Source organism: Aptenodytes patagonicus, chromosome 1 (assembly GCF_965638725.1).
Source record: "Aptenodytes patagonicus chromosome 1, bAptPat1.pri.cur, whole genome shotgun sequence".
NCBI classification, from domain to species: domain Eukaryota; kingdom Metazoa; phylum Chordata; class Aves; order Sphenisciformes; family Spheniscidae; genus Aptenodytes; species Aptenodytes patagonicus.
Window position 1 is genome coordinate 14,894,771 of NC_134949.1, and position 26,375 is coordinate 14,921,145.

Consider the following 26,375-nt stretch of genomic DNA (forward strand, 5'->3'; position numbering starts at 1 on the left):
AAGGCAATTCTACTAAAATGACATTACACTAAGATACTTTAAAACCTGAAAATCTTTCTGTTTTATAAAATGGAACTATGGAGCAAAAAATCAATGAATAACTAATGGTTAAAACAAAGTCTTGCATTAAGTTAGCTGAATTTTTAAGTGTTCAGCGGAATATATTTGTTTCTACAGCTCTCTTTTGAAACCATGATACTTGAGGCTCTATGTATCATTTATTTGAACTTTGTTTCATCTCAGTGATACTACCTATCTAGAATTGTCACCTGTGAGTTAAAAAAACAGAACCAAACCCAAGCTGTCTGCTTAAACAATGCTTCTGGTACAAATGCTGGCAACAACTTCGTAATACCTTCATATAACTGCATCACATGATAAGCAACTGGAAATAAAACTGCCCTAGGCACAGGGGCTACTGAGTAACTTGAATCCCCCTCTGCGGATGAAAGCAAAGCAGAAGAGACTGAAGCCAACTTTGCCAGGTTTCACTGATGCAGATCCCAGAAATGGAAGGGAGGAAGGCACTTCACCTTTTCCTGCCTGCATTTCCAAAATCTGCCTTTATATTTTGACTTTTCACCACACAAAGAGTGAACAGGCCACTCACCGGCTCAAGATGACTGGGCATCCTCAAATTAGGGCAGAAGGAACAATTCAGCTTTGTTCCCTTACGCCCCTCTACAACAGTTTGCTGCAAGTGCTAAGAGAGAATTGCGACGGGAAGGCAGGAAAGCACGTGGATAAAACTGGCACAAAGTGTTGAGGAGGAACGACCTCAGAGAGTGTACAGTCAGAATCTTCACTTGACCCATGCTTTTCAACTGTCTGTTTCCAAGAACTCAAAAATTGGGGAATGACTGAATAGGTATCGTAATGATCTCAAAACTACTAATGTTTGTGAGACATGGTAGTTCAGTATTTGTGGTTTTGTTTCTCTAGTTTATAAAAATAAACTAGAGTGAAAGTTGTGAATCTAACATGGACTGGATATGAAAATATCCTGACTTGCCTCTCTTCCTAGTTCCCTTAAAAAAACCCAAAACCCTGCTGAGCATGTTCCTCGCTGCAGCGTTGCTGTTGACCTTTCATTCTTGCCCCTTTTCAAATGCAAAGACAGTCTAATTTTGATCTGATTTATTCCCAGCCTGCCAGATAAGGCTTATGGAGCAGTAGGGATCTGGGCCACAGAAGAGAAGAAAACCCCAAAATATTCCAGTTCTTCCCAAGTCTGACGAACAGACACTAGATGAAGTTTTCACGACTCCCAGGACTCCAAGCTAGGAAATGTGAACTGTGGCACTGGGGTTGCATGTAACATCCTTGTGCACATCCTCCTTCTGCTCTTGGGGGAAAATATAAAGGGCTGTTTTTTTGGTTTGGGGTTTGTTGTGTTTTTTTTTTTTTTTTCTTCCCTTTTACCTCTTTGCAAGAAAAAAACCCTGACCTCGATAGGGCAAATGTTACAGGGCACCTGGGGTATTATCATGCCATGTGTTAGGGTATATTTAACTCACTGCACGTATAGCCCATAGCTCTCCACAGCCGCCAGACCTACTGGACATGAGCTGTGCAGCGATGAGACAAGACGAATCATAAGGGAACGCTCAGGCTTTGTCAATCAACCCACTGCTGGTAACTGCTGTCTGAGCATCCTGACTGTCCTCAAAATTATTTTATAGTCAGGATGCAGGACCAGATGGTCAGATCTCCTTTGACAATTCTACTTTTTATTTACATGAAAACACAGTTTTAGTTGGGAAAAAAAATTGTAACCAATTCTGCTATGAACAAATGTAATGAAAATGTAGTCCCTATTCTGAGAAGTTCACTATAAATTATATATTTATAACACATCAGTAGTTATCACTGATCCAACAAACACAGAAGCTGATATTATTTTGGCTTCCCCCCCCCAAGTATCAATTTACGATTCTCTGACAACTCTGTGACTGGCTTTATTTCTCTTTTACAACCAGCTACTTCGGCTTGGTTCAGAGAGTGGATTTGTTTTTAAAATTCTGACTGATAAAATACTAAATATTTCTAAATATTTTTTTATTAAAAAGCCATTTAAGCGCTAAGTCTCTAAACAAGAGAAAGGTGGTGAACCCCAGTTAGATGACTACTTCCCCGATGAAAGCACTCACCTTTCTGCAATCAATCTGAACCCAAATCTTCCCTTCTGCAGAAGAGGGCTCTGACTATGAGGACTAAGTATTGTGAAGGGTGTTGAGAGGGTTTGCTCTCCCTCCCTCCTGCTGAAACTATTTCAACCTTTTATAAACATGTTTCCTGAACCACAGATTGGATCCCAAGTGAGTATCTTACTTGTCAAAGTTAGGGATTAACTCTCTCTCTTACTCTGTTCAACAGCTATTTAATTATTTTATGCAAAATAAAAACATCAATAGGAGAGAAGAAATCAGTGTGGACTTGAACTTTTGTCTTCCAGTAGCAGAGGCACCCAGTCCCTCAGTCTGCAGGTAATTCTGAGCCTCTCTCAATCCTTTCCATTTCTTTTCCATATAAAACACACAATTGGAGAAGCAGGCAAAGCCTCGCAAGCAGAGTTGTTCCACCACTCCCTGGCAGATGAGATATCTCAGTTCCCATCAGCATTTCTTCATGGAAAGGAGAACACAGTCCATGTGAGTGATTACAAACACCCATTGACACCAGGTAGCCTGCTTAAGGTGCTCTTGATTCAACTCCCCTCAGATTAGGGAAGAAAAGGGTAAATAGGATGTCCCACATTGTACATTAACTGTTGTAATCTCCACACTAGCAGCCAAAGGATCAGAAATAATTTTGCAGACCTAGACTTTAATTTCCTCTGTTTTTTCTTCAGCCTCCTGAAAGAAAGAGTTTACCTCAGGCCAAGTGCAACACTTCACCTCCACAGGCAAGAAATTTATTTTGGTAAGAAAATGAGAGAAAAATTAGTTATACTCAAGCCATTTCTTTAATGTGAAAAACCTGTGTGTTTTCTTCTTCAGCAAGATATAGGAAAAAAATCCCATTTTTTCCAAATGCATCTACCCAGGAAGTGGCAATAAACCACTCCCTAGTAGTTACTCTAGAATTAAGGCTACAATTGCATTCAGAGTGCAATGGATTGATCAGCCAATATATATGTATACATACAGAAATGCACATGCACACACAGACACATATGCGTAAATAAAACTTTGCTTCTTTTCTAGTCCTGACAAAAATGACCTTCATGGTCCAGAAGCTCCGAAGGACTTGGAGATCCTGTCTCCAACTGAAGCAGTGGCAGAGGAGGCTGCAAAGTGGCTTGACAAAGCCAGACCATCTGTATTTATCCAGGAGCTCCCCAGAAGCCACGGATGCAGTTACTGAACTATTAACAAGTAAGCAAAGCCTCTCACTGAAAGTCACCTTGTACCTGAAGATCAGAAGGCAACATCGACATCTGGGAGAGTGCAAAGAAATAGAGAGCAGCAAGTCTGAAACGTCTCCAAGCCAGAGGGGTAGAAGCTGTAATAAGGAAGCAAGTTAGTGTACATATAGATAAGTATGATGTACTGTGGAAAAGTCAGTGTAGTTTTGCAAAAGACTGTTATGAGTCACAAATGTCCTGGAAGGCATAAAGGGACATGTGGACAAGGGAAATCCAATTGACACAGTCTACTTAAATTTCCAAGTGAAACGAGGCCATGTATTCACGTTTCTTAAAGGAAAGATAACTGCTGTGAGACAGGAAGGAGGGTTCCAACCCCCACCCAAAGGCTAAGAAACTACTTACAGGGCAAGGAAAAGAGGGTAAAAATGGTCCTCAAAGAAAGAACTTCAGCAGTGGCATGTGGCAAGAGCATTAGGGCATGAACTATTCAACATATTCAGAAATGATCCAAAAAAGAAGGTGGTTAGTGAGAGAACAAGATCTTTGGTCTGTAATGACTCAGAGTACTAAAGACGAAAATCGGCAGATTGCAGAAAGACCTAACATTACTGAGCGGTATAATAAAATAGTAAATGAAAGTCAATGTAGAGAAATGTAAAGTGACAGACATGGAAGAAGAAGACAATCTTAACTTTATATACAAAATGATGGTCTCTGAATTATTGTTACACAGTAATGAGATACTGGTCTTGTAACAGTTCTATGAAATTATCATCTCAATGATCTGTAGTGGTCACAAAGGCAAACCAAATGTTAGGCAAGGAATATAGCACATCATACCACTGCATCCCTCCTTTCAAAAATGGTTTAGCAGAGTTGGGCAAGATACAAAAAAACACATAGCAGAGACATGGACAGTCTGCAACAGTGACAATTAGATAGATTTGGACTCGTCAAACTGGATGAGTGATGACAGTGGAGGGTTATGATGCACATTTATTATGAAGGTGGACAGGAAATGATTGTTCGTTGCTCGTTCAAAAACAAACCAAAAAAGGAGGTATTTCTTCACACAACGTATAGGTAAGTTTTGAGAATCCTTTCCACAGGACCCCATAGCTCTCAAGCTTCCATTAAGTTCAAAAAACACTGGGTCGACAAAATTGTTTAGCAGCACAACGACAAACACCAGACTTTTCTTTTCAAGATTCAATTTCTTGCTGCACCATTTCTATACACATCTTACTAAACATGCAGTTCTGCACTGTGCTCTTCTCCACAGCCTTAACTGTCTGGTCCTGACTATGCCTTTCCTGCCCATGCAAAAATGCTGAAAAGCTTTACTGCTCATTTCAGCATTCCCACTAAATGCATCTGGCATTAGACGGTGACAAAAAGATGTCTTTAAACAGCAGACTAATCCTTTGTTGTCCTAGCCAAATTCAAAAGCATTATTTTTACTCGTATCTTACAGTTTTCATCTACCTAGAATCACAGAATGAGAAACACTTGTCTTCAGACTCATTTGGACACGCACAATACTACCACAAGTTTGAGAAAGCTTAAAGTACACACAAGGATGCACTGGTCCCCCTAGTTCATGCAATCCGATCACCACCACACACACACTAAAGCAATCTGAAACACCTATAATCCATGTTGACCTTTTCACTATTTTGTTGGTCAATTACTGGTCCATGTTTCAGCTTGCACAGATGTATTCCTGCTTCAATATTTTGAGGTAAAAGCGGCATCAAAAATGAGACTCCTCCCTGCCAATCCTTCTCCTAACAAACCAAATTAAAAAATGAAACAATTTTTCAATCACCAATCTCAAACCTAAAACTAGATTTAAAATAAAATTAAAATTCTCTAGTTACACAATTAGTAAAACATAACATTGATGATACTCATGAAAAGAATACCTTATACACCACAGGGAATAAATTGAAAGCAGACCTATCAAATAATGATACATTAATGCTTGCCTTAAACACATTTCTCATATGTAATGCTTGATATTTTATATAAGTATGGTATTAGTTATACTTCACTAGTTGCAGAGCGGATGCTAGGGATGATAAAAGATAAAAGATTATTTCGCAGAAACAAGAAGCCTGTTCAAAAAAGGGGGGGGCAAATCCCAGAACACTAGTCAAAGAAAATGTTCCTGGTTAACAGCATCACTAGTCTCACAAACATAAATAGCTAATGAGGCAAGTTTCCTAAATTTTAGGAAATTTAGGTAGGCTTTGGTGCAGGAAGCTAAACCAAGTATCTGAAATTGAACCAAAATCAAAATATACACGCAGTGAGGTGAATGAGTTGCCCATCATCATTTGCCTAACATATTTTAAACAGTTCTTTCATTATATCTTGTAGAATGTAATTCCATTAATCTATCTAGATGAATGCAGAAAGTTGTGTTTTGAAAACAGAAGCCTACAGTGCATCTAACCTATCTGTAATAATAAAATATATTATAGAACAAGGACTAATTCAATATTTTAGATTTTAATACAACAATTATTACACTAATATCACCAGTTAAATATAATAGCAATAAGCTATTAAGATAAGTGTATGAATCACTACAGGACTGTGAAATGGGAAACACACGGAGCTTCAGCTGTATTTGAAATGATGAGAATTTTAAGTACAGTATTTTATACATGCAAATAAAATGTTTTGAATAGATTTGGCACTAGTCAGGTACCAAGAGGTTGTGTACTACTATTACAATGAAATAAACAGAACTTACTAGATTTTAAACGTGGAGCTGTGACAAACATGCTTGTGCACTAGCAGAAAAATATCATATTAAAATAAACAAAAAGAAATATTTTAAAAATTAAGAAGGTATACAAAATCTGGGATAAATATCATTACTGAAAATTGAGGGAAAAGTATCTAAAGTAGATTTGCAAGCCTTGTACTAGCTAGTTTACCACAGCTGAGATTTCCCTCTACTAAAAGATAAGAGTTTTTTTAAACATCAAGTAAAAAAATTTCTTCATTAAAGGCATTTAATGTAACTACTTCCAACTTGAAAAAACCATAAAGCTCTTGAACTACAGCTCGGTATTTATTTCAATTGCTCTCCATTGCACCTCTATGAAAAAGGACATATGACTATCCTATCATCCTCCTGCATGTCAAGGGACTTTTGTCTTTCCCACTGCACCCCAAGTGGCCTGTAGATGTTAGAAAAGGCAACGGAAACATTGTTGGAAAGTAGTATTTCAGACTATCAGAAGTAGTACTTCTAGAAACTAACAAACTGCCATTCCAGTTTTCTTTCCACTCACCATTGTACATAACAAGGTAGTCTAATCCTCGCAGCTGTGAGGGCCAGAGTCATACTCTGGGGTCATCCAACCTCCTCCCAGGCCCAGTTCTCCAGCTCTGAAGGGAGCCCTGAACACACAAGGTGAGTTGCACCTCCAGCCCCACCTGCCACCTCACATGCAGACTCAGCAACCAAAACTCATGGCACAGGAGATGTTCAGCTGCTAGAGAAGACACTACCCAAAAATTGCTGCTGTTTCCTTTGGAAACAATAGTCAACAGACAAGAATCAACTTTATGAGCCAGTTTATAGTAAAAATTTTAGCACAAGGAAAGTAAGAAGTTCCTAAACTTGTGATATGCTTTGCAAGAAATTGCTAAACACTAACAGTAGAAATTGCAACAGTCAGAAAAATTAACTAAACCCAAAATGTTTAGACAACTGCTAAAAGTCATGGTCAATGGGCAGGGCTATATGCAGACAAGACTTCTACAGACTTGAAATGGAACTTAAAATATTTGGTAGTGACTAAACCAAATGTTAATTACCTTCTGTAACACATGCAGAGCGAAACACTGTACTACCAAAAAACCCCACACCCTGCTCTCAAAAACCCCACCACATCTTCCGTGTCTGATCACATGCAGGATAAACAAAGAGATAACAGAGAGAAGAGACTTGCTCTTAACACTTCTATACTTTTGAATACAGTGAAGAAACAATGACTTCTTATTTGGGCCTTTGGCAAATTCAGATTGCACTTCAAATTTCCTTTCTTTACAGTGCCTCACAATTTGATATAAAAAAGGATTTGTTCTTGCTTATCTTTTACTCACCAAAACACTTCCAAACAGTGAATTCAAAAAGCTCTTAATTCTGTTTTGGACTTTATCTAGGAGTAGGACGATGAAGTCTTTTTTTAAAAATTATTTTAAAAAACATTCCTTCTCTGACATGGAAGACATCCACCTTATTCAGACCAAGTAAGACACACTATGGAAAACTTCACGCCAAATACTCCTGTTTTTAATTTTGCCAGATTTTTACAGGTTATGATGAAAAATTTTCACTATACCTTTCCCCTCACTATACAACCCCCATCCCTCCAGCAGTGAAGCAGCTGGAAGAATGATGCACTAAATGCAGCCCTGTAAATTATAGTATGTAAGAGATTAAACTTAAGCCTAATGCTACAGTCAACCTTCAACAGCTGAGTTCTATTAATGGACACTCCTTATAAGAAATCCTTATTTGTTACTATTTAAAACTACATCTCTATTAATTTCTTGACTGAAAGAAATTACAAGTGATATGTATCTCCCATCAATGCCATGACAACACCACCCAGTTCAAGTATGTACTGCATCGTTTACCACAATTTACATGAAATAAAAAAAAAATACAAAAAGGTTCACTAATCAAGTACTATCAATGAATACACTATGCAAAGAGATAAGCTAATTTATAATGATAGGAATTATGTGTAAACGAAAACAATACACTTCCAGTGCACTGAAAAGCCCAGTGTCATTATTATTCTCTCAATCTACTTCCTATGTCAATTTATTTAAGATCATCATTGTAAAATTACAGCACAGTCAAGCCACTGTAAAGGCACAACTTAATAGAAAAAAATAGGGAAAAGACAATTAATCAATGTTTTACTTCCAGAAGAGGGGGGGGAGTTACTATGCTTAATAGCAACTGCATACATGTGTAGCATTCTGTTCACTGCTGAATGTTTTCTTCTGTTGAATACTCACTGCTCCCCAGTGCACAATCCTTTGAGATTCAATGCTGCCAAAATGTTCCTGCTTTCTCATTCAAAGAATCTTTTGAATGAGATTTTCAATTATTGACACATCAACCTAGGGCGAATTTTTGAAGTGCAGAAGTTATCTATGGGAAGTTGTCAGCTTCCTACTTACACTACTCATTGACCTTGTAACTCTCTATATATCATATCTATTTCTGTATCTGAACTTTTCTGTTTTAGGCTCTGTCACTGATGATGAATTAGTAACAACAAAGAAGAAAGCAGTTTAAGCAGTGGGATGATAGTAGAAAATATTAAAAAAGCCAACCCTACCAAATATTGTGCTGCTTGTTTCTATGCAAGCACGTCAGCACCTCTGAACACAGCTCCACTTTTAATTCGCGCTAGACTAAGAAAAGAAAACACAACAAACTCCTTCCAGTCTCAAGCAGATCTCAGCAACCTGCAAGGTTGCTTTTACATTACATTTGCTGTTGCTCTGAGCATCAGTTGCACATTTTTCAGTACCTATCACAGTCTGTCCCTTTGATCTGGGTGTTACTGTCTACATTCAGGTTTACTTTGTCTGACACATCTCCAATGCAAAAAGCATGCACTAGTCTTGTTTTAGCCTGTGTGCCCGGTGGTTAGGACATCTTCCTCTCCTAGGAGGTGGAAGATGAGAAAATAGCTCTTAGGTAGTGAGGCTACTAAATCCAAATCTCTTGCTTCCTGAACAAGTAATTACAGAGAAGGTAGGATTTTTTCTTTTTTTTCCTTGAATGAACATGGCCTTGTCAATGTCTCTTTAGTTGAGCTCTCTCCAGGGCACACATGAAAAAACCAAGCTGTTTGCAGTCCTGGACGAGCACAGTAGCCAATACTGAGGTGACCAACACTCTCACTCTTACGGGTGGCTAAGAAGGATTTTTATTTATTGCTTCATTTGACTCAAGTATTAAAATGTCAATTGATTATCTTTTATGCATCTAAGTGCTCTTCTGAATCTGGCCAGAGTCTATCAGCAGTTAGGATATAGAGCTGGTCTCTCCAAGGAGTAAACAAAGACAGATTTTGCATTTCTGTATCTATTCAGAGTCTCAAGAATTGCTGACAGTCTAAAAATACGGCACTCCAAGAATATGTAGGGAAAAAGATGAATTCAAAGGAGTGCTGTTTTAGTTTTGCCTTTCCAAGGGTAATATTTGCTCTGCCTGGATTGTCCATGCAGCTATGTATTATTTGAGTTCAATGGGAAAGGCGCAAAAGATGGCTTGTGGCTGCAGTTTCACAGCAACCGCCATTATGCTGGGCTTGGAAAACTTACAATGACATGGACATGACAGACCCACATAATCTGCATGTACCATTGCAGGAACTACAGCTTAGATTTTCATCGCAAACAGGAGACAGAGGGTTATGCCACTGGCTGTACTTTGGTCTCGAAAACAGATTTCTGATAGAACGACTGTAAAGCTAAAGCAAATTTTTTTGTATGCTTTCAGCTATTAGGGGTTTCCAATTTAAAGTAATGGAAATGAAAGTTTCAGACAAAATCAGTGTATCCTAGGCAATTGCACAAGTAAAAATGTACAAATAAGGTACACACAACACATTCAATTCCTTCTCCCCCCCACGCCCACCAAAAGAAGAAGAAAACTGGGATTCTTGTCAGTCTAGCTGCTACTGTTTCCATATTTAACAAAAAGCAGGAGGGATGAGAGTAATTTTCATTATTTTAATTCTTTTATGCAGTGAAACCTAACCATGTGACAACCAGAAAGTTATTCAATCAATAATGATATCATATAACAAGTTTTGACAAGGCTGTGAAAAAAGAAAATCGCAGTAACAGAAGGAGAATCACTCAAAATGCCATCGTCCTTGAAGGGCACAAGAGCGCTCCCCTTGATAAAAGGTCAAATACAATGGATAAAATATTAACAATTACAAAACCCCAAACAGCTGTATTTAATAAAAAACAAGGCATTGAATTAATTGAAAATAATATCAAAACTGAAAATAATCCATCAAATGTGACAGTGATACCTGTATCAAAATCCTTATACAAAAAAAGATGCCAGCTAGTAATGTTCCAGCTCATGTTAAGAAAGCAGATCATTCTTATTCATACTGTAAGCTCAGCCTTCTTGTCTTTAATAGTGGTTCATTAAATTGTAACGCACAACTATTACAATGTAAAATAACTAGTCTGAGTAATTCAAAATATATAACCCTCTCATAGGAAAATAATTATGATATGGAAGGGAAAATAATTTATTTATATTCTTCAATGCTCCATTAATTTCTAGCTTGTTTTTCTTTTAAATGATGCTTATACAGACAAACAGAAGGATGAAAAGAAAATACCCTTTTCAACTTTAATGAGGACATGAAGATGTCAACCCAAGGATTTATAACTCAGAAGTAATGAAAATCAAGGGTAGTTTTTTTTCTTTTTTAAGGAGTAAGAATTTCTACTTCTTAATTAGACGCCTGTTAGAATAACCTGAGAGACAGGCAGGATAGATAGCAAAGAGCCTCCAATAAAGAAATTAGCAAAAGAATGCTAATGGTCATTTCTCCTTGACGAAGCAGAACTGTTCTCCTTTGTACACTACGACTTCATCAAATGGGGATTTAACTATTCAGTTCATTAAGATACCCTCCACAGTTTTGGAAACTGTTCCAGAGTCTGTCTGGAAACTAACTTTGATGGTTATACTGCAGTTATTGTTTAACCAAGCTGCATTATTTAGCTTGGCTAATTCACCTCTTCCCCTCAACTTTACTTTTAACACTGTCCTGTCATTAATTTATTTCCTCATATTAAAAGAAAAAGTCAAGATGGTTTGACAAACTCTCTATATGTACACTGCTTGTTCTTCACTGTGCCAGAGCTACCTTTTATGACAGATTTTCCTTTCAACAGGAAAATAATAAAGTTAACGAGCCTTTTATTGTATGGAACATTTGAAAAAAACCATAACCAGAACTCTATCTGATGCTCTTTAGTCTAGTAAAGGACAATGCAGTATAAGAATATGAAGCTTTACTCTCTCTGGGGCCAAAGGAAAACAGAAACCTCCCCTGGGAAACAGTATGGGTCCCATCTTAACAAGTAACAGACAGACTGTCACAGAATTGGAGTTAACAGAAGTCATATGGACAGAGCTCAGCATAGGCTGCCACCCTAAAAATCTCCTAGAAAACAGATATATTGGAGAAAAAAACCCAAACAAACAGCAAGAACATTATGGTACTTCAGGGATACTAAACCACTACATTTTTTGTCCCCCAAGAAGTGCTCTGTATCTTCACTGAGGTCGGCATTTGAGAACAAAGTCTCAAAACTAAAATTCCCCATGTGCCAAATACACTTAGAAATGCTACAAGCTGTATAACTAGACTGACTTCTCATTTCAAACTACTGTATGGAGAAATAAATACAACTACATGTTCACACATTAAAAAAAATCTAAGATATTGTATCACTGCAGCAAGTTACTCAAAAGAACTGGCTTCAGAAGCAAAACAACACTATTTCAACCCTATTGTTGATGACATTATGATATACTATTTTATAAGTGCAAAATAATACTGAATGACCTCAAGAAATTATTTGATTTATACAGTTTATCCAGCAGCCTATAACAACAAGTCTGTCTTTCAGCTGGGCTTACGCCATATGTACATGAATGATTTAATCCTTACAAATGGATATAAATGTTCATCCCACAGATACAAGGACGTGAAACTGCTCTTAAAAATAATTCAGTATTTCTCTGACTTAGAGGCTAGAACAGACCTACTACTTTGCAACACTGAGCTGTGTTTATTACAAAGACTCTCAAGTCCAGCAAGCCAGTCCTCTAATTAGCCAGATCTCTTACCTTCCTGATTTCTACTGGTCTAAGGTTGTATGATGCATCACCTCCCATTAAAAAAGCCTGAACCACAACCAGATTTTTCTCTTCTTCTGCTTGATATTCCAGGAATCAAACCCTTAAAAGTTAAATAACAACATCTGCCTCTATAATCTTCACAACTTCCCACTGCCATCAAGGATGGCTGCCACATGTCTGAAATTAGAGACAAATGAAACAGCGGGTCTTCTTATGCTCTGGAGAAAGGCAAAGGCTCAAGAGAAGTGTTACAGAAACATTCGCTAAACTAAGCATTCCGGTGCTGTTCCAAAGCTAAGACCTTCAAGCTACAAGGCAGGGAACCTAGAAACAGAAAGCACGTGTCTGGCACGGACCTAAATCCTTACTGAGAGAATATGGACTGGATCTTGCTAGGCATATTAGTAACAAACCACACTTTGTGGGAGATTCTGGGATAGATCTCTACAAGTCCTTGTCAGTAGCAATAAAGACTCCCCGTGATGCAGCCTTCAAGAGCCAAAAAAACAGCAGTGGCTTCTAATGCTTTCTCATTCCATTGTCTTTGTTACAACTTTAAAGCTGCTATTCAAGACGTGTAAAATAATGCATTCTATGGTAAATATGACAGCCTAAAATACCTCAAAGTCTACTGACAGGCGTGTTCAGCATCACTGAATTCACAGGTATACTGCTGCATGGCCTAACTAATTAAACAAAATCTGATCCACCAAATTGATTGTGTCCAACAGGTGATAAAACCTGATAAACAGGTGATTTAACTGAAAGTTAAATATTCCTGCTTCACAGAAGAGCCCAGTGCAGCCAGAACCAATGTCTCAAATGAAGCCTTTTCCAGACCTTTCTCAATGGACTATTGATATAATAACATATCCAGTGAGAGATTTTTCAGCCACAAGCAGCTCACGGTTGATCTGTTTTCTAATGCAAGATTTTTTATCTTTTTCTCACCAGACAATGCAATTACAGATCAATTAATGAGATCCATGTGTAGCTTTTCTTTAGACCTTACTAATTTCTTATCAAAACAACTATACATTAGTACATGCATATCACTTATACAACATGTAGTACTTTTAACAGATTAATTTTTTGAAAATAAATTATTAGTTATTTTACAATAATTCCCAAGACGTCCAAGAAACCTCCTCTCTTCTAAACCTTCTTTTATATGGTTTTAGTACATCACCTTTTCTGTTTCTTCTTTAAAACATTTTATCTATACATTTAAAGCTCTTCCACAGGCCTTTCAGCAATATTCCAGTACACCTTTCCTGAAACAAATTTGACTAGATTAAGTATAATCTTCAGGAGGTAACACCTTTGGTCAATTATTTTCAGTATTCTCTATTTCTTTTAATACAGTCTCTTTTTTTTTTTCTTAAAGTCTTTATTGACTTCAGGCTCTTAAATCAAGCAATTCAGCATTTAACGCACAATTGTTCAGTGTAACAGGACTGCTATAATGAAGATTATGTAAAAGGAGTTGTATAAATAACGGAGTAATAGAGAAAAGAGAAAAAGAAAAAAGGAGTGACTCACAGGATCTTTGCAGTTTACAGGCAACACACTAACACTGATGGTAACTCATTACTTCCAAAGAGCTCAAAAAGCTCCTTCTAACATGGAATACTTTACCCTCATCTAGAAGCAAAATCATTCTACATGCCTCCTACATGAAAACCGGACCAACTTTCATACTGCTCCCCAAACCAGAAGGTCATGTCCAGGAAACAGCACAACTATGGAAGGCTACAGCAAGGTGTTATATAGGTTCTTTGGCTCTGTAGCGGATCTTTTATTAATGCACCAGTTCAATGTTTATAGTGCCCACTGCACCTATGACCATACGCAGAGAAGCTTTTCTGTCACTGAAAGAATCCTAAGATACCTGAAGCTAGGTAGGAAGCATCCACATATGACGAAGGGCAAGAAACAAATTTTGAAAAAAATAGCAGGACAGCTTGTTAAAACACTGAAATTAACACCTGCCCCCACCATTAATGAGTAAGTCCTTCTCCCACTATACTAATACTTTCAGATCTTTTCTTATTCACTGGATATAAATGCTATATTCCACTATTACCATTTTTTCAATTATTTCAATCTGGGCCAAAGATAGTGGTGAGTCGTACAACTGCCTTTCAATGTGAACACAGTTGCTCCTGGTTGGCTTTTAGCAGTCCATCCATACAAACCCAAGGTAATATTTTGGTAATATCTCTTTAAAAGTAAATAAACTTGTATGTTTTCTGTTCATCCCACTTACATTTTCCCCTTACTGCGTTGCTTTGCTGTCAAGAAGACCGAAAGGGGCACAGGATTTGTGAAGTTTATTTGTTGTAAGTAGGCAAGGAAAATCTTGCTGGGTCTTTTTTTTTTTTCTTAATGTATTGAATTGATTCCATCCTCAGTACTAGTTACCTTTCATTAATATGCAATCACCTTCAAATTAATTTGATTAAACTTAATTTGATTAAACCTCATGCAAAGCTAGCCATTCCAGTCACATTTTGCAATCCTTTAAAAAAAAAAAAAACAAAAAACCAAACACAAAAACCCACAGAAACAAACCACTGGACAAATAACAAATAAACCACTGGATAAGTAATAAATAAACCAGACCTTGGGATGAAGTTTTTCAGAGAATATTTTAAAGTAGTTTGTTAATCAATAGCAAAAATTTCTAACTAAAGTAGTTCTGCTTACAAATAATCAACACAAAAATTGTCATCTTGCTGTTGTCATACTAATTGAGAAATAAATATCTGCACATTTCTGCAGCTTCTCAAATGAACATTTTTCAAGAGAATCTTAACAAATGTGACTCGACCTGCCAGTTATGTAAAAAAATTAAACCCTATGATAAATATAAAAATAAACCAGGTATACACCTATGCATAAATCCCATCAGAAAACAATCCGTAACATCCAACTTCTAGTTAACGTAGATCAGTATCACAGCCCTCACTTTGCAGCTTTGATAAAAGACAATCCAATGTTAGGCCATAATAGTTTTAGCCTAGCTAGTATCTAACTAACAGGATTTATTTGTTGTAATAGGTTAATTTAGTATAACGACTTCAACTTGAAAAGCTTCAACTTCTAGACCAACTAATTTAACTTCCTCTACAGGAAATATGCTTATTTGAAGGCATCGCTGGCATTTTCTGTGGAAAGAACACAAGATAACCAGAAAAGTGTATCCGCAATGCCTCTATCATGATCGTATGCAATGATTCTTAAGAGAACCATACGCCAGTTTGGCACTGTAATTCAGGAAAGAAAACATTCACTTACCGCAGTGTGACTGGAAAACCTGTGGCTTGACTACCTGATTGCAGATATTGCACACTACAAGATAGAAATCATCATGAGCTGGATAATGGCCAAATAAGTGCATATCTGTGGGAAAGTTAAAAATATATACAAGAATTAGAAATTATGCTTTAAATATATATTAAGAAAAAAAAATTGAAAATACTGCAGGGCCACTACTGTTATATTAATTTATACAAAGCAAATTTATACACTGCTCCATAAGAGCTTTTTACTATGTTAAAGAGATTTTTTCCCCTCTTCTGGGTTTCAAGGTCCTGTACTAATACTGCAGCCTCATCCCTCAGTCTGAGTCAGAACACAGGCAGCAACACCTTTGTCTTAACACTCACTGCCAAGAAGTGGAATAAGCATTTCTGTACCGGTCAACTGTTGAAACAGTAAAAGAATATGTCTTTTAAAATCTCTGCCTAAAGATCCTTTTAGAAAACATGGCACACGGGTTATGCTCCATGTTACAATATTCCAAGCTTTACTACAGATTGCTAGAGAAAGTTTCCTGCTTAAAACTAGTATAACTACTATACTAGTTATAGTAACCAAGGTCAAGGATCCTACAGCTTAAGATACAGTCAGGAACGTCATCCCTGTTTTGAACCAGATGTCGTGACATGAAATTCTGCTTCTGTGCAAATGTCCCTCCTAGTTCAAATGCCCTGCTGTTTGTTTCCCCAGCAAAAACTCTGGGAAGAGACAAAGATGGTTAATGAGGTATTTCTCAGTGATGGCACGAGGAATTTCATGAAATCAAAAGATGGGTACAATCAGATGATGACAGGCTCTTGTCCCTCTCACCTGAAACACATAATGCAATACATACATTCTTAAGCCATTACAAACACAGAGTAAAATAGGCTTAAATTACTACTGGCCTCAGAGCTCTAACATTACAAGTGAGGTAACTTGTTTCACTCTGCATTGCTATAACTTAAGAACAAGCACACATACTCATCCACTGCAGCTCAGCTTAGAGGGCAGAAACTCCAGTCACTTTTATGTGCTTTGGTGTGATCATGTCACCACGCCCAGTGTTGTTAACGAAGGTGTTGCTGCATTAGTAACCCCATGCCGAGTATCGGCCGCACAGATTGCACTACCTCTCAGAACAGGGCAGTGACATCTTTATTTAAAGATGTCATAAAATGGCATTCCAGTGTTATTCAGCAGCATCCGAAATCTATAACAGAACTTGCAAATGCGGCTTCTGACTCAGACTGAAATATCAATCTGGCACCTTTTAAACAGGAGGAAAAAAGGAGAAGACCCTCAGTGAAGACAAACATGCACAACAGCACCCATGATTGATAAACATCAACAACTAAATCCTACTTCTCCAGTAAGTCATATTTTTCCTTAAAAATAGTGATTTCTTTCAAAAAGTGACTCAAGCAGGTACCTTATTTCATTAGTTCTTAACCAAAGCAAACATTTTGGCCCTAGAACTATTTTTATAAGTAATTCTGCCCTGGCCTGTACCACTGTGTAAGTAACATCACTGCTGACGATGTCAGTACTTGGCATGATGAAATGCAAAGTGTCTTCAGCCCCTGAAAACCCCACAGAGGAACAGGGGCAACCCTCTCACGGTAATTCAGGCAGTATCACAAGTAGATCCAAACAGGCTCGTTCAAGCATCCTTGGGCACAAACCAGCACCACCAACCCGCAGGTATTTCATAGTCTGATACGATGTGAATCGTTCCTTTACCCCCTGAAAACCAAAAGCCTCTCCCTATGTTACTGCTTGTACCAGGCTACGAAATCCAGTTGAAAGGTTAACCAATCATGACCCCTTTGCAGTGCTAGTCTTGGACTAACCAAGACTTTAAATGCATTACAGCCAGATGAATGCAATCAACACGTTCAACTTAAATTTAAAAGAACAGCAGTGGTGAGGTATAAACTCCTTTGGTAATTTCTTGGTGTAGTTAGTGTTACTACTGATGAAGCCAAAACTGCACAGTTAGACTAAATCAAATCCTCCCTACTAGTAAAACAAACAAAACCCTAAGCAAGCACTACATCTGGCCTGTTTATTTTATTTCTTGTTTTAATGTGGTAAGTCAGTGTTCTTAAAAAAATCACTTTACGTTGGCAATTCTTGGCCAAGGGTATTTTTGATCAGAACCTACAGATTTCCACTAACAGCATTGTAAACTCCACAGAAAGAAGTATTTCTCCCAGGTATAATTTGACACAAAGTCTCAGCTCAAAAACATGCATTTAATTACAGTTATGAAATATTTCAAAAATGGTTAAAACATCTCAACAACTTAAAACATTTTTTTCTGCTGTTTGAATGGTCCGGTGACAATCTTGTTATGAAAACATACAGACTTTGCCCTTTACAAACACAAAAGTTCCAACTTTTTTCCATTTTTAAATTTAAGTCCATTTAACCTTCACAGCTCTGTATACTAGCCTTTAAAACATGCCCAACTCTGAGGCGTATGAAGTTCGGCTGGGTCTGAGTCTGAGTTTTTATGAAGTCTGGATGCAGGGAGTAACTTATAAAAACACATAAGGTATTAATACTGGAGAAATCTATCCAAGGCCATAGATGGAATAAGAAAATCAGGTTAGTTCATAGGATCCAAATTCATCTATGTTTTCACCGACACTGTCAAGGAGACAGAGCAGTGAAGGACAAGTTCTGGTACCTGCGAGCTCGCTGCACAACCCTGGTAAACAGCACTGCACCTAAGCGGTAAATAGCAGCATTTGAGTTTTTATGATACTGAGGTGGCAGAAGTTGAGATGCAAAAGAAACTGCACAGACATGTAGGAGAACACACCAAAACGCTGCTGTGAGAAACACAGCATCAAAATGATGCATAGGTGCAGAATAAGTGACGTCCTGAAGCAGCACTTTGGAAGTTTTTTCATTTTGCAGATGCCTAGAAATAGCCCAGTGGAGGTGCAAGCGCCTATTGTAAATGTGAGTCTTCTGATATGAATTAAAGTTATCAGCTACCTGTCAAAAGTCCACTTAAATTAATCCCAGAATATCAAGGACACAAGACCACAGGTTGGAAATCAGAAATAGGAATCACACTACACAAATAAATTGTTATTATTGAATCAGAATAGCTAAAAAACTTAAATTAAACACTACATTTCAGACTGGATTCCTTAAAAACCTCACTATGCGGGAGTTCGTAAGAGAGGAAAATTCATCAAGTCCGAACAGGTTCAACTAACTCTGTTAGTTCATTGATGTTAACAAGATTGGCACAAATCAATTTTTGTGATTAAACTCATGATTTCTAAGCACATACACAGTATATATAAATTACTTTTTAATTAAAACTGTACGAAGCATTAATATTGTCTCAACAGGAATTCCAACTGGGGACACACTTTACTAGGCGTAGTAATATTACAAATGCAATCTGGATCAGAGAATTTACAATGAAGAAAGCAAGGAAAGTTTGAAATGAGAAAGAAAGCAGAAAATATAAACAACTATGTATCTTTTTATACATGTTTTCTTGTTTTTAATAAGAATAGTTCAATGCTACCGTGTCCTACTCAAAGCAACCAGGACTGAAGGGTTATTCTGGACACTGGTATCATTCTTAGATCAGATTAAAGCCATTTGACAATCTAGACCTTGCACATGCAGCAAAAAAGACAATGGCCTCTCAAAAAAAAAATTTCTCTTCTAAAGGTAACAATCACACCTCCCTGCCTGCTTAGTCAGAAGCAATGGTGATACGTTTTTCAGGAAAGGTTAATTTTGGAGAAGAAAATGGCCCTCTCCAAAGTTAGCTCAGGAAAGACTTCTTCATGGAAAAAGGTAAGACCACTGAAGAAGACAGCAGATAATCGGTGGATAAGGTAAGAGACTATCAAATAGTACTGAAATAATTATTAAAGTACAAAAAACCCAGGGAGGGACAGAAGAGTGACTGTGAAGAGTCTTTATTTTCTACCAAAACTTAGGTCCCGCCTAAAAGGGAAACAAAGTGACCGAGGTCTGCATTACTCACCCCAGACCGGCATGGCGATCTCTACCAGAGTCTGTGATCTGCTTGTTCCCTATGCGCAAATACAGATAGCTACAAGTCTCAGACAGAAAGAGCTGCCCAGCCCTTCCGGTAAGTAACAGCAGCCCACAGCCCCCATCATAGTTACCTCATTTTACTGGAAGATGCTTTCAGTAGATTTGAAGTAGACTCTTGATGGCAAGAAAGAACAGATAACTTATTTTCCAGTACCCACACGCTTTGCGGAAATGTTATCTATATATACTCCACTCCTTACAGTACTGAATCGTCATTGCCTCAAAATGAAATCTTTTGGCCAGCCATGTCTGTTGATACTGTACATTGACAAAAGCCTTGCTTGAAAATGAGCTGTTCGACTAACAGGATGCGAGTGTGTCCCATATAATGTGAAAAATATGCAAGACAGGTGGAAATCAGAGACAGTGAATGCTGACTGTAGGAAATATGACTTTCCTAGATTAAAATCTTAAACCAAATATTACTTTGTGTATACTTTGCTATGGTGCTTGGAAAATAAATGTAACTTCTGCTTATAGTTTTTATATTACTAACATTTGCAAATAAAAAGACAGCTGTAGCCAAATGACATAGTTTTTTAAGACATCGGCTTGGTAAAATGTGCATTAAAAACACAAATACCATAGAAACAAAAGAAAATGTTGCTTCTGCAAATTGTGGCACAAACACAAAAATGCAAGTGTCAGATACAACTTTTTATCTTCTCCAATAACACACACAAAGGAATTATTTTTAGTAACAAAGCCAGATGACTTATGAAGTTCCTTCTCTATTACTATATAATTCATAATCATTTACATCCAACTGCATAATAAAACACAAGCTAGAAATAATCTAAAACATTCTTCCACTGCAGAATTAAGGTTGTCGAACAGTAAGACCTCACAATATTGCATGGGAAATTAAATTTTTAATGATGGTCTTTTGCTATAAATTATACACACTTTAAACATTCTCTTATATATCAGTTGCTCCACTAAATGTACACATAAAGTCTGCTTTGAAAAATATTAGTGATGTTTATGTGTAAAGAGAGAGAAGGGGAGGGAGGAGGGGAGAAAGACTATTCAAGACACACTGGTTTAAAACTAACAAAGAAAAGCTACCAAAAAAAAAAAAAAAAAAGGCAACGGAAAAAATGGCAATGGACAAAACCAAACCCATGCAGTTTTTCCCGCTCCTGGAGATACAGATTTTCAAACTCTGTGTCTAGAAATGTGCTCAGTATTTCCCTCTTGTTCCACAGAAGTGACAAATCCATCCGTCATTAAAAAATAGAGGAACGTACAAAATCTTTCAGTGCATTAGATTACTTTTGCATTTGATATTACTTAAAAAACTAAGTAATTTGAACAGTGAATTGAAACTTGAAACTGAAACAATATAAAGACATCTTCAGGGTATTACTCAGACAGCAGTTAAACATGCTTGCATAGACAGGATAGTCTTATCTTAGAAATAAATGTCACACCCTTTCCATTTAACATCAGCTTTATTCTCCCCCAAGTATGGTTTTCCTTTAGTTTTCCTTTTTTACACAAAAAACAGTAAGTTGCTTCAGTAATTAGTTAGCCAGTATAAACTGCATTTTACCTCTGAAAATGCCAGAGTCACAGTTGCAATTAATCACAGAATAATTTAAGCTGAAAGAGATTGCTTGATGTCATTTACTCCAAGTCCCTGCTCAAATCATAGCTAACTTCAGGGTCAGTACCACAAAGTAATGCTCAAACGCATTTCTTTTCTGATGGAAAAATGGAGGTCATGGCTGAAATAACCATGGAATTGAGGAAAAAGTGAAATTAAAATATTCAGGACAGAACTAACATAGGGCCAAACACTATTGTCATAAGTCCTGACTGATGTCCTTTGGGAGTTAATACAAGGACCCGAAGATTCTGCATGCTAAAAAATCAAGCGATTATTGAGAAGAAAACAGAAATACTGGACTTTTCAACAACAGCAATAATAAATGAAACACAACAGTGACGAAGAAAAAAAAAACTGCAGGGAAAAAACAGCAAATAGACTTAACAAGAGTCAGCATGGTAAAGAGTCAAGGTGACGACACCTTTAAACCAGACCAGTAACTTCGAATGGTATGCTGCCTCCCAGGTTAGAGCAATCATGAGGATGCTGGCAATCCTAAAGAATGTTGGGAATTTTTCATTAATTATAGTTTATACAGGAAATACTACCCCCAATGACTCGGAAAGATTTTGTACTACCCTGCCTTATCTAGGCATTTTGAAACCGTATTGAAGATGGAAGTGGTGCCTTCCATTCCTGAAGACTCATAACAAAAGAAAACCCAAAAAGTTCATCATTAGGAATTAGCGATCTAAGCAAATATTGTGGATTAATAGTATCTGCATACCTTTCGTAACAACAATCTGTTTGGAAGGGATTATAAAGTAAGCTACACATCACTGACGTTACTATTTTGCATAAGACACTATACATAAAAAAAAAAAAAAGAAAAAAGAAACAAACGGGAAAATGTGACAAAGCTTTTCTTCCACAATTCTGAAGACTTTTATTAAATTTATGTAGGCTATTTGCCATCCCAGTCTAAAATAATTCAGCAACGCAGGACCAGAATTGCCTGGGCTACCAGATTAATGCATTGCAAGAATACTGGAAGAGAAACACCAAACTCACAGGTCTAGAAAGTATGCTGCATACTTATGACACCAAGAAATCCCAGCTTTTCACATCTTAAGATATCTAGATGATATGACAGTAGCTAATGTACATTTTTCCTCCTTGAAAAAACTACTTCTTAAAACTTGCTTATATGGAGGCACACGGCCCCTTACCTCCTGGAGTAGGCAGAAGACAGCTCATCTGCGTACGGAGTCTTTACTGTTGTGTATCTCTGTACACAACTCAGATAAAGTACAGCCTCCAACACCGAATAACTAGTAAAGTGCTCAGCTACTCTTTTGTGTTTGCAAAGGCATTTAATTTCTTCTGTAACAATCTTCTTTCTAGAACACCGTATGACACTCAAAATAAACGTTGTTTTGCAATTTTCTCTTCCAATAGTAAGTCAGGCTGCAGTTCCACAAGAATTTAAACTCATCAAAAGTTAGGCACTGGTATGGTCCTTTTCGACTCCAAGCTTCATATTCCTGCCCCTCCCTTGTGCTTGTACCATCAATTAACTGATTACACAAGGAGTCAAATTCAAGACAACTCTGAACCAGGAGCAAAGTAACAAGAGGAAGGACAAAACAAAACAGGAAAAGGTTTTCTGACAGTTTAATTCCTTGAGCTGCCCCACGGCAGAACCTGATGAATGCTACCGCTAGTGTAATGGAGGGGAAGGAAATGCTGAGCCCAGAACTGGAGAGCAGGAGGACCAACAGGACCAAGACCAGTAAAAACTGCTGTGCAGCAGCAGTGCCTCTCTAGCTCGTGCTAAAACCTATCACACAGGTATCTGTGCAATATTTAAGGAAGACACTTGGCTCCAAAAGAAGCTTTGTAAAAATAAAGCTACTCGTCTCTCAGTTAAAGACAGCAGTAAACAAATTTATTGATTTGTACTGTATAAAAACATTCAGAAGCATATAATCTCCTTTTACATAATTCTTTATGTTTCTAACACTTCAGATTACTGAACTAGTCTTTAAAACCAGGTTCCCACTTCACCATTTAACTTTTCAGTTATTTTGTGCAATATAACCAGACAGGTTAACTTCTACCTTTTCAGCTCCTGAACACACTGGCTTTCCTGCCTGTCCTTCAGCTAAAGAGCCTCCTCATTTCTGATGTGAAGGGTGTAGGTAATACTACTAAGAAACCAGTGCGCATTAAGAGAGGGTCATATACCACTGAGGTCTGTTTGGATGGTTGTGAGAATTTTGGTTAATGCTTTAATTTTTTATCATCAGAGTTTAAGCTATGGGGCAAATACAAACATTAAAGCTGCTAAAATATATTAATAAAGTTTAGTGAACATTTGCTTTTGGCCGCTGCAGCCCAGGGCTGGAGTGACAGGGGATGGTCCTGGAAAGGACCAGCTAGAGCAAAGACAGACCGTTTGCTGTCTTGGCAATGCTTTGCACTAGCCCTTCTCTTGCAAGTCCGCATGGAAGAATTTGGAGAGTGGAACAGGGCTGAAAGGCAAGGGCAAAAGACAGTTTAGCAGCGTGACAGGCAATAAAACCCATGCTTGTAACTGACATGGACATCATTCAATTACACAATGTTTAGTTTTAACTAGGTAAGTGTAATCATAACATATGAACATGAGGCAATTGTAACAACTCTGGTAACATCAAACTACTGCCTACAAAACTATAACTGTTCTTACATTTCTCTTTAATGATTAGATTACACTTCAGGGAAATTATCTCAAGGAGCATCCTCCTCATGAACCTGGATTTTAAGCTGCCTCCCATTTTACATATAACAACATATTCCAGGAACTAGAGCAACTGCTTACAATATGTACTATTATAAAATTGCATAAAGTCAATACCTGGAAGAAAATCCTGTTATGTGGTAAAATAGATACTAGTTAAGCATATTAAGGTCCAAAGACAGAAACAAAAGGAAAAAAAAACCCAAACCTTCCAACATCAGTTAAATAACTTGCCTCAAAAATCAAGGTGAGCAAAATACAAGGAAGAAATAGGCTTTCATGTGTTTAAAAGCAAGCTAGAAGAGTCATGTAAATGTAGACAGTATCTTCAATTAGACCAACAGGTAAACAGTTAGATCTGGCTTTTGGGCTTTAAGGAGATGTGTGCCCCAAAATGTCTCTATTTTCCCTACTAGCTACAGTTAATCTAATTAAAGATATCACCTCCAGCTACAAATTTCATCTTGCTTATGTCTGGAAATCTTCAGGACAGCAACAGTATTATTAAATGACAGCAAAAATTAAATTACTGATGGCAAGGAAACATTAAAAGGTACATTATTTATAAGGATCCAGACTATGCACTCCTTATCCAGAAGCAGAGGTGACATCCCATTTGTAGAACACATAGCATAACCATTCCCAGACTCCTGAGTATGGAGAGCACGGCAAAGAAGTCCTGATCAGGAGTTTCTTACCCTGCAGAAACGGTGGATTTCTCTTAGATGCTCACATATATCTCTATCAAAAACCTTGGAGAGTGAGCGTGGCTGCACACAGGTGTGCATACAAAGGATAGAGAATGTGCAGGGGGATTATCAGTTTCTGCATTAGACTTCCGATTTCTCAGCTTCCCATGGGCAGGCACAGGGGGAGGAAGAGCGGGAAATCATCTTCATTTCCCTCATAATTCAAAGTGAACATCACGCACCTTGACTAGAGAGTCTCCATGAACCACTATACAGCAACAGAACAATTCTTTCTTCCTTGAACATGTATCAAGAGAAGTCTCGCTGCAAATGAGACTTGTCAGCACAAGTAGTGTCCTTCATGGACGATGGGACTAAATTTCAGCTCAGATTGATGTATGGCTCTCCTGAATTAGATGTTTGACCTTTAAGAACAGTTAGAGAGTTGCACCACATACACACTTTCTCAGAGACTTCTCCAGCAGGTGGACTCTGTCAGCTTCTCTGCTGGGAGAGCACATCTTGACTCAGGAAGAGATGTCAGGTCTGTGAGTTAACTACAGTAACTCACAGAAATACACAGTGTTTCAGCTTTTGATTTTCTGCCATAAGACGGTTAAGCTTGCTGATGCCTAGCCAAAGACACTAAAGAGGCAAGGAAACAACATGAACATACTGGTCCTGCAGAAGCAGTAAGGTGAAGATCTGGAGATATCAAATGCTGGTTGAAATGTATGGGGTCTTTTTAATTTTTTTCCTCAGTATTCCTTATATTTCTAGGCTACAGAAGTACTCAGGCTATGCAGAGGGTACCTGGGACCCCTTCTCAGCTTTCACCTTTGGTATTACAACAGCTGATGATTGCCGCAGGGCAATAGCTTGGTATTGCTGTCCTTCATTAGTGGAGTGAGCAACCCTTGTTGAAGCCTGAGACATTAATGGGCTTCAGAAAAGCATATTGGACTTCTGCAAGTCATTAGAGTCCTGAAAATCCAAATATATTAGTCTATCTAGAGCCAAACGTGAAAACAGTATCGGTGACAATTAGGGAATCTTTTGCTGGAAAGATGGGCCATTCAAATACTCCTACCATTGATCTAACTTTTTGATAGTCTAGCACCAGGAGTCTGGCTAAGAATGCTAATGGGGAAGGAGACTGCTTCCCTTTTATCTGTGATGAAGTCCGTCTTCTTTATACCTCTACAGCTGTACTGGTATCCATCCATAGGTGATTTCAAAGACTGCCAAGACTGGCACCACTCCAGCCAACAAGGCGGATGGTGTTTGAGGGAGTGGAAAAAAGGCTTTTCAGGTCCTTCAAAGCAAAACCTGCAGAATTTGAAGGATACAACTCTGCTTGACAGATGGGAAAACATACCTATTTACAGTAACAGAGAGCAACTATTCTTTCAGGAAGTTGTCTATATACAAGGTGTTGTGGTTTATTACAGAGCCTGTATTAATGCAGGTTACAGATGGTCCAGTGGACCTGGATTTGCCTAAACCTTGCTCTCCGAAGGCAGAGTTAGTTGGAAGAACACTGCTAACACTTGCACCCTGCACAGCAGTCTGCTGCTTCTCTTCACATCTGGGTTGCTACAAAGCTTCCCTGTCCCTTTTGTTACGAG

General features: G+C 37.8%; 1 protein-coding gene across 2 annotated transcripts in view; it reads right to left on the minus strand.

Annotated features, from left to right (window-relative positions):
• ATXN7L1 (ataxin 7 like 1) overlaps positions 1-26,375 on the minus strand; it is a 120,746-nt gene that overhangs the window by 64,114 nt on the left and 30,257 nt on the right. The window contains exon 3 of one of the 2 annotated variants that reach the window (XM_076328550.1): positions 15,621-15,725. The exons of the other annotated variant lie outside the window; for it this stretch is intronic. Within the exon in view, the coding sequence (XP_076184665.1) occupies positions 15,621-15,725 (105 nt within the window). The remainder of the gene's footprint in view (positions 1-15,620; positions 15,726-26,375) is intronic. 2 annotated transcript variants of the gene reach the window in all.